General features: G+C 38.9%; 1 protein-coding gene across 1 annotated transcript; it reads left to right on the forward strand.

Annotated features, from left to right (window-relative positions):
• Nucleotides 1-2,968: 2,968 nt before the first annotated feature.
• Nucleotides 2,969-4,459, forward strand: LOC122547804 (muscarinic acetylcholine receptor M2-like). Its single transcript, XM_043686384.1, has one exon. The coding sequence runs from the start codon at nt 2,969-2,971 to the stop codon at nt 4,457-4,459; it is 1,491 nt and encodes a 496-aa protein (XP_043542319.1).
• Nucleotides 4,460-10,119: the final 5,660 nt, after the last annotated feature.

The following is a 10,119-nucleotide window of genomic DNA, read 5'->3' on the forward strand; positions in this document are numbered from 1 at the left end:
ACAGGGAATAATGCTTAATATACCAGTTGAGATCACCATCATCACAGGTAGGCAACTACTCGGTTATTAATGTTCCTCCACAGAGACAGAGAGAAGAATCAAACCCACCTTTTACCTCTGTATTCATAACGAATCAAAGTGAAAACTTTAAAAAGAGCCTCATAATTGGCCCCAATCGTTCCAAAATACACTTCATCAATAACCGATCTCAGACTACAAGTAATCTGTTCTCGATACTCGTTAGAGGTTTCAACAAAAGACCTAGTTTTTTTTTTCATTGTACAATAACTTTAGTAGAGCAAAGTTAAACAACACAGTAATCTAATTGGTGCATGCTTTAAACACAAAACCTTTGTTTTCAGCCTTTTTTACACAAATTAGAGACATACAAAAAACAGTTAAATAAAATAAAATAGCAAAACTGTTAAAATTACTGAAATGTTTTTCCACATGTGTTATTCCACAGACATAAAAGATGGCTTTTTGGTTGTTTTTCTGAAGATATCTATCAAGATCATCATTTACGTTCTTTTAGATAAAAGCAATAACACTTATGATTTAGTTTTGCATTTTCTCAGCATCCAGGAACTGGCAAAGGAGGTTAGGTAGAGGCTTTCACTTTAACATTGCAATATCGCTGCCAGATTGATTTTTAAAAGAAATGTAGTCGAATAATGCAATTCAAACTCTGACCACCCCCTGCCAGACTGAGCGTCTGTCGCAAGCGTTCTCACATACCACTTAATATTTTCCATTTGCTTGAAAATAGTGTTTCTGCTCGACTGGCTGGAGAAAATTCCCATGTGCCTTCCTCTTTAAACGCCGATTTATTTTATTTATTTAAACACAATGCTGAAGCGACTGCAGAACCTTCTGATCAGTGAACCATCTAAAATTTATCCAGGCCTGGGTTCGCGAATAAATAAAGGTTTGTTTGAACTGTTTTCTTTTTTTTAAATGCAAGTTGTTACCCATAGACCAAACAGCATCTTTAGCTTACAATTCTAACTTCACAGTTCTGAACCAACATTGATTTGTAAAGCAAAAACAAAACAATGGCAACCACGGTGGGGTTGTGGGGGTGAGGCATGAGAAAGACGTGGTTGGTGGCGAGGTTTACATGAGGCTGAACATGACGGAAGCCTGGGGCGAGTTTGGGAAGGCAGGAATATATAACATGGCCACCTCTAATGTTTGAAGATTTTAAATGTGAATTTAAATATCTATTTCAATACTTAAATGTAAAAATGAGTTCAATGGGTGTACTTTAATTGCAATTATGGGCAGGTGGCTTCAGATTCAAAATATTTAGAAGGGAAAGGAAAATTATTTCGGTTAGAAGACAGATCAATGCTAACCTTCTCTTTTTTACAATTACAGTGTCAGCCTTTTTGTATTGACGACAGTTGTTGATAATTTTCCTCAGTTTCTGATCAGACTGAGAAGTCGATGACATAAATTTTCTTCAGCATTCTCATAATTTTACAAAATGTTTTGAGCAAACCAATGAACACACCACAGTAGGAAGCCTATTGTCAATTAACCCTGTTCAGAGAGTTGAACATACTCAACCACCCAGTAATTGTAGACATCCACAAAATTTTCTCAGGGTACAGAGTTAGCAAACACTTTGCACTTTCCATTAAAGAGTGAAAATAAAATACTTATTTTCTTCCGCTGGAAATATCACAGGATCTGTGTATTCAATGCCAACAGCAGATTCCATTTAAAAAGAAATAGCACAGGTTTTTCAGCAGTAAAACCCATTGAAACAGAGTTGAAATACAATATTTAATGACTAGGGCGGTTTCTTTTGACGGTATAGAAAGTTTTCCAACTATCAATAGACACACTCATAGCTATTCAAGCACAATTGTTTTCTTCACAATTTCAAAAAGATAACATTTTTGTTCTCATTTATGCCTTAAAATCTACCTCTCTGAGTATCTCTATTTTCCAATTTTCCATCTTTAAATTAACTTTATTTCAAAGCACCGGTATTTGGTGCTTTTCACTTCCTGGTTGCTGCTGATGATATTACCTCAATGTAACTAGTTGCCATTCCACTTGATAACAGCACACACTGAACTTGGTAAAACGTTATGCTAACTTGAAGGTGGGAGACGGGAAATTCATGCCACAGTAGATCACCGCACCCTTCTGAGCTGCGTTTTGCAAATTCATTCTTTGTTGGATCGACATCATGACATAACATTCCTTTAAACCGAGGATGACAAGATGGGTTTTGGAGACTTCTTTAGGAGGAAGGTTTGGAGTAGAATCCTAGGACGGCTCTTAATCGTGCTACTTGACAAGACTCAAGCTGACTCAAGCTGAGCGTGTTCTCGCTCTTTCAGATGTCAAAGGGTGGACCTTTGCCCCAAATCTGCCTTTAACTGAAACATTTTCTTTTCTGAGGAAAGGACAACATTGCACAGTAATTTTTCAACACTACCCTCAGTGATCTAGCTATTCACTGTTTACGTGAGTTTGTCGAAAAAAAATGAAAGTCTTCATGACCATTTACACAGAAAGTAATCGCTAATTAAAATACTAATCAATTACAAACTATCAGCTAAGATTAGATTACATTACAGCGTGGAAACAGGCCCTTTGGCCCAATAAATCCACACCAACCCATACCCCTAACCTAACACTACAGGCAATTTAGCATGGCCAATTCACCTTACCTGCACATCTTTGAACTGTGGGAGGAAACCGGAGCAAATCCACGCAAAGAACGTGCAAATTCCACACAGTTAGTCGCCTGAGGCCGGAATTGAACCCGGGTCTCCGGCGCTGTGAGGCAGCAGTGCGAACCACTGTGCCACTGTGCCGCCCAACGGGTCTAACTGGTCTAAGAGACTGACGAGAAATTCCTAATTTAAAACGACTCCTTCTGGGAAAGGTATTGAAGTTTAAAACTGCAGTTGGATCCATAAGTGGCCAGATGACTTTTAACTTCAACATGTCTGAAGCTCGGCTCCTAATACATGTTCATTGTCTTTTGTTTTCCATTTGGGCCTCCTCAGTGCTAACTGTACATCAGGGTGAACTGATGGAAAAACCAACAGAACCGAATGGATCTCTCAGTACCTCGGAAGAGTTTCTTGACACTCAAAGACGGAGTTCTTACAAAATGGGCGAAGTAATCTTCATTGCGATTGTAACGGGATCTCTGAGTGTGGTAACCCTCGTGGGGAACGTTCTCGTTATTATTTCCATCAAAATAAACAGGCATTTGCAAACTATTAACAACTACTTCATTTTCAGCTTAGCCTGCGCTGATGTCACTGTTGGAGTAACCATGAATCTATTCACCATTTACAGTCTCCTTGGCTACTGGCCTCTGGGCCCGGTGGTGTGCGATTTATGGCTTGCTGTCGATTACGTTGTCAGCAATGCCTCTTCCATGAATCTTCTTATCATCAGCTTTGACCGCTACTTCTGTGTGACCAAACCCCTTAGCTACCCCGTAAGGAGGACACCAAAGGTTGCAGGCATGATGATCGCAGCCGTTTGGGTGGTGTCATTTATTGTATGGGCTCCTGCCATTCTGTTCTGGCAGTTCATCGTAGGGCAGAGAACAGTCAGTGACGGAGAATGTTATATACAGTTCTTCTCCAATCCTGCCGTCACTTTCGGCACTTCAGTAGCTGCCTTCTATCTGCCAGTCACCATCATGGTGATTTTATATGTATATATATCACGGGCTAGCAAAAGTCGAATGAACGTGGATAAAAACGAGTCTGGATCTAATAAGGAACCAATTTCCCCCAACCTAGAGGTGGGTAAGATACTGAAATCGAATCCGAGCAACATATCTAATGCTTCTGTTAGGCTGCCAGAAGTGAAAATGCCAAAAGGTACAATAATCCATGGAAGAATAATTGATCATTTCGATGAAAGAGAGGAGGTGTGCTTGGGTGAGTCAACTTCTTCCATTATGATTCCACCAAATAAGAAGTTGGTAGGGTCTATCAGTGATAATGGAGATGTCTGTACTGTGATGGATAACTGCAAAGTTTCCTATACAAGGATGATTAATCAACGACAAAACAGTTATGACCATGGAACCACACCTGGAATCGTTGCAGATCTTCGAAGCAATAACGGGAAGGATTGGAAGATCACAGAAACTCAAAAAACAAGTAAAATAATTCATAATACTGCTCAGAAGAGAAAGGTCAGTGTTACGAGAGAAATGAAAGTGACTAGAACCATTCTGGCTATTCTTCTGGCATTTATCATCACTTGGAGTCCATACAATGTCATGGTGCTCATTAGCACGTTCTGTCCCAGCTGTATTCCAAACACAGTTTGGAATATCGGATATTGGGTATTTTACATCAATAGCACTGTCAATCCAGCCTGTTACGCACTCTGTAATGCTACTTTCAAGAAAACCTTCAAACATCTTCTTTTGTGCCAGTTCAAGAGCAGTGGTGCAAAAAGTTAAAGAAAATAAGCCACAAGCAAAATATCATGAGCACTCCATGTAATGTGATGATGATGACTTTCAAATAAATATCTAAAACTACGGGCATGTGATGTGTTTATTGTGTCAGAAAAGACTCAGGTAGACATATTACACGCCATTTTTGAAGCACACTTTAGTTTTACCCAATTAATTCGTAATGTCTCTTATCAATGATGGTTTGCTGACGAGACTGGGAGATGTTGTGGGAGCATTTCAGAACTGATAGCCAGACTACTGCGACCACTAGGACTTATAACAGCACACAAACCAACAGCCACCCTCAGACAACCACTCACCAGAACGAAGGACCCGATACCCAGCATGAGCAAAACTAATGTAGTGTACAAAATCCCATGCAAGGACTGCACAAAACACTATATAGGACAAACAGGAAGACAGCTAACGATCCGCATCCATGAACATCAACTAGCCACGAAACGCCACGACCAGCTATCCTTAGTAGCCACACACGCAGACGACAAGCAACATGAATTCGACTGGGACAACACTACCATTATAGGGCAAGCCAAACAAAGAACAGCCAGGGAATTCCTAGAAGCATGGCACTCATCCACAAACTCCATCAACAAACACATCGACCTTGACCCAACATACCGGCCACTACAGCGGACAGCTGAAACTGACAACCGGAAGCGGCAGGGACAGGCCACTATAAATGCCGGAGGAAACAACACAGAAGGGCTTCACAGGAGGCTCCCAAGCACTGAGGATGTTACCTAGACAGGGGACGAAACGTTTGCAACAAAAATTTCCAGCTCGGCGAACAGAACTACAACAACGAGCACCCGAGCTACAAATCTTCACCCAAACTTTGAACTGGGAGGTGAATTGTCCAATGTCAAATTTGCACAAAAAATTCGAATGGCTGGTGAGATTTGTTCATTATTAATGAAAAATTAAATGATCTTTGTGGTGAAGGAAAGCAGAAGTTCAATATTTTCAACATTATCCAAGAAAAAATAGTTGAAAAAAACTGAATTCTCGTATAAATTCAGTATGTTCGGGTGGACAGCACTTAGCATTGTTGGACAAGTAATGTTTATATGGGGTTATGGACAAATGCACTCGATTAGAACCACTTTTTATTTGGCTGAGGAAGACTCGAAGTCGGTGCCAATGCTTTCCAAATTATTAAAAATAAATAAATGCGTCACCACTAAATAAATAATAGTGTAAACTAATTTAACCATATTTATTTAAATAACACAATGCCTATCGTGTTTCCAGAGCACCTGACCTCTTTTACCGGGTCTTATCATGTCCATTTAATTTATTAGATACTAGCTTATTCATTGTTGTGAAAATAAAGAAAACGATTCCTGCTTTTAAGCCACAGATGTTTCAGCTCAAGATCTAGCAATTCACTGTCATGTACCCAGGCTGATATCTAAGCAACAAACTTATGCATTTCATGTGTTTAAGATCTGTGTCACCATTGAACCAACATTAATAAGAACATAGTCTTGACTACAGTGGACACTGGATAATTGGAGCTCACTGCCTTTGCGGATTTGAATCAGGTGGGATTTGACTACTTCGGTCTTTTCCACCTACATCTGCATGGTTGGAGAGCTTGTCATCCTCACTCTCCATCCCCACTTATTTTCTGTGCCACTCGGCTCAGTGCCATCCCTCAGATTTGCAGCAGGAGCACCAGGTCAGAGGCTAATCTTTTAGTCTTTCCCAAGTATCCTTTCCATTCCAGCGGGTTTCTGCAAACTGAAAAGACCAAATTGAAACAGTGCGAATTGAGTACAATATACAATGCACTGAGTAGATTTTAATCTCAAATCGGCTTTCTTAGTTACAATGGATTCATTGCAAAAGTTTACTCTGTTCAGGTGCCCGACCTTCTGGGAAGGATTGGAACCATGTCGCAGGAAATGACCTTGGCCTTCCAGCATGTCAAATGGTTGAAATTTCCGCAGCTACAATGTGCTGAATTTCCAAGTGAAAGTGTTAACTTCTCAACTGAGCCGAAATTTCCTAATATTGGTGCACATATTTCAAGCTAACCTGACATGCTCTCTCGTCGACTCAACACCTGGTTCACTGGAGAAGTGAAATTCAGTATCAGAAAACATCAATGTGCCAAATTATGTTGCAGACTCGTTATTATATTCCTCATTAACCCATTGGGTTGACAATAACAATTGCATCTGTCTTGGGCGTTTAGTGGAGTTCTAAATCACTAAGCAGAAACAATTACTAAACATTGCTCAGCAACATTGGACGATAGGAAAAATGACATTGCTACCATATAGGGTGAAGAGGGTCATGAAAGGGATTTTGCAGTTGTAGGCACTTTTCGTTGGATTCTGTTGGGGCGGGGAGATGAAGGCAAACTGTGCAAAAGAGTACAATCTAGGTCGCAAATACAAGAATTTTTATTCCAACCGTTAACAACACCAGCGGCAAAAGATGGAAATGGCAAAAATATCAGGGCATTCATATCTGTCTCACCAAGAAGAATCATGTGCGATTGCAAATGGGTTCCACAGCCACGTTGGAACAGACCATAGCTAACTCTTCATGCACAGGAAACAGCCAAAGTAGGAAAACCAACAAAGGGAGGCGGTGGGCGGAGGAACTTTCAGCGTAAACACTCAGGGTAAATAATTTTCAAGGTAAACACAGTAAAATGCTGGTGAAAAGTATAGAAAAGGTAATATCAGTCTTAACTAATATTCCATATTATGTAAAATAAGATGAGGTTCGACCAGTACCATCATTTCATATGTTAATGAGATTCATTTTTTCCATCCCTGGTTTTCTCCCTTGTTTTTACCAGGTAAATTAAATAGATCTTCTGCTGTTTTTCCCACTAATCCAGATCCAATAATACCAATGGACCCATCTGTCTTGTTTATCCCAGCAATGTCCCATGCAATCTGATTCCCTGTTTCCCATTGCCTCTTCTATTATTTCCAACAGTCTTCCTGCTATACAAACAAACGAGATACAATCTCTGGCCTTTCATGTCCTTCCTTCACACCAGCCATGGTCCCAAAGAAATCAATGCAGTTTAAGTACTGACTTCTTTTTATTTCTTCCATGTGAGCAACTATATTCCCTGCTCAAATTGTTGTCTCCTCTCCACTGAAGACATCAAATGCAGATTGAAACATTATTTTGGGCCCTTCTATTCAGTCCTCAGTCTTTATCCTTAGCTTCCTATTGCTTTGACGTTTTACTTCTCGGACTACGCTCTCTACCCTCAGTCTCAGATATTATTATATATTTCAGCTCAAAGGAAACATGCCATTTTATATTTTGTTGATTTTATAACTTTAAAACTCGCAAAACTCTGTTCACAAACTTCAGGTCATAATTACTGCTTTCATTCTCGTGGGCGGTATATTCATTTATTGAAGGATGGTTATGCACAGCCACAGAGATAGAGGGAATGTTTTTTTTTCTGTTCTTGCGGTGGGGATTGCTTGATGAGTTACCTGCCTGTGAGATCGTCCAGACTCCTGGAGTCCGCTTTTATGATGAATCTGGGGAAAGCTGGGTGTGATTTCTGAAATGGTGTCAGTTGTAAATATCATATTTGACTGGCTGACTGGTTTGCTAATGCAGAAAAATGCTAATAATGTAGTTTCAATTCCTGGAGATTATAATGAGGACTGTTAAGATTCAAGCACGTTAGTGTGGGTCCGGAGTCACACGTAGACCAATCTACGTAAGGACAGTATTTTCTTTTCCTAAAGACACAAATAAACAATATGGTTTTTTTCAACAACTGACAACAGTTTCATGGTAACCATTAGATTGTTAATTCCATTTTCTTTTGTAATTGAATTCAAATTAGCCATCTGTGATGAGAGAATGCAAACATAAGTCCTCAGAGCATTACTTGGAATATATGGATCGACAGTATTTTTTGAAGTTGTATTAATGTTTTGAATTGACTTTTTTTTATTTTTAAATTTAGACCTTCACACTGCATTATTACTGGAAGCGTTTTAGTCCTTTCCTCCATTCAGATAGAGAGAAATTATTGAATTTGTTACTTGATTATTTGCTTACACCCCATTTTAAATTCTCCTGTAATGCAAACACATTGCCTTTTTTTGCTAATCTTTACCATTATAAATAATTATAGTGGATTTTAGAGTCTTTTCTTTTGCTAGTTTTCCCATTTGTACTATGTTATTATTTGAGAATGACAGTGTCCATATTCTCCTCGGGCAAACTTTGTTTGGTAACTTGAGTTGACAGGTTTTTGATCTGATACAATCCTTATTAGGAGACTTCCCTTATTGAGTGTTTGTGCATGGTGGAAATGTATTTTGATTGTTAGTTGTGTATTAGTTCCTTAAATGTTAACTATTGCTGGTCTACCATCAGACATTCCATTGCATTTTCCTCATCCACCATCACCAAATCTTCCCTCTGATCTTCATATTTTATTTTGTTTAGAATTAAGGCCGTGGTTTCTGATTGTAAACTAAATATAACATCATTCATGTCATGGCCACTCTTTCGTAAACTATACTTTGCAACAAAGTTTTCAGTTGCCCATCCTTTTTTGCATAATGCACAATCTAAAACAATCTACTGCCTGGATGGTTCCCCAATGTGCAGCTTAGAAATATATTTCACATGCATATGAAAATTTGTCCCACACAAACTATGCTAGTATTAATGAGGGTCACGTGGTTCATATGTCAATTGAAGTTTTCCACATTTATTGTGTCAACTCCAGTTTCCAAAATGCCATTTACTTCCTCACTCCTGTATTCTACTCTTTAGTGAACACAGCTACACCACCACCATTTTCCAGCATACTGCCATTTCTGAATACCACTAATTCACTAATTACTATCGGATCATGCTTATGAATTTATATTTAACTTAACAATTGATGAAAATGATTGCAAGTGTAAGGCACAAATTTCTTAATTCAGTTTTCTTTACCCACTCTATAACCTTTTGCCCTATCTGTTGACATACTTTTCTGATTTTGTTCATTGTATTTCCTGCTATACTCTGATTATTATTTTACATTTGCCTTGATCTATTATTGTTTCCTCTCGCTTAAACTTATGGAACCATCTAGATGTGCTCCTTTATTCCCCTATTCAATTACAGGCTTTGTATCTCCCAATTCAGATGACTTGCCTGAAGACTGACTCCAGCACTGCTTAATTGAAACCCATCTCAACAATGCAGCCACATTTTTCCAGTACTAGTGTGAAATTATCACAAACTACCAATCAGTATTCTCACAGCAACCCTTAAGTCATACATCAATAACTCTAAACTTATTGATCAAATGCTAAGTTTTACGTAGTTCAATTTTTGCACAAAGGATTGCCTCATTGAAACTTCTTTTTAGTTCTGTGGCAGATCCTCATACTTGCAATGCAAAACCTCTTTATTAGACTACCCATGTCATTGGTACCTGCAAGGAGAAATACAACTGGATCTTCTCCCTTCAACTGCAATCTCTTATCCAGCAGTAGAACTGCATATGAAAGTAATAGATGTGTTGCTGCCTGCATGAGCAGTTGTGCTGATTGAAGACTTAGAATGATCACCAGTTGTATCGACGAAAATGAAAAAATAAGATTTTGTCAGTATCACTCATGTACTGAAGAAGATTGATAGTT

This window comes from Chiloscyllium plagiosum, unplaced genomic scaffold, assembly GCF_004010195.1.
Source record: "Chiloscyllium plagiosum isolate BGI_BamShark_2017 unplaced genomic scaffold, ASM401019v2 scaf_14537, whole genome shotgun sequence".
NCBI classification, from domain to species: domain Eukaryota; kingdom Metazoa; phylum Chordata; class Chondrichthyes; order Orectolobiformes; family Hemiscylliidae; genus Chiloscyllium; species Chiloscyllium plagiosum.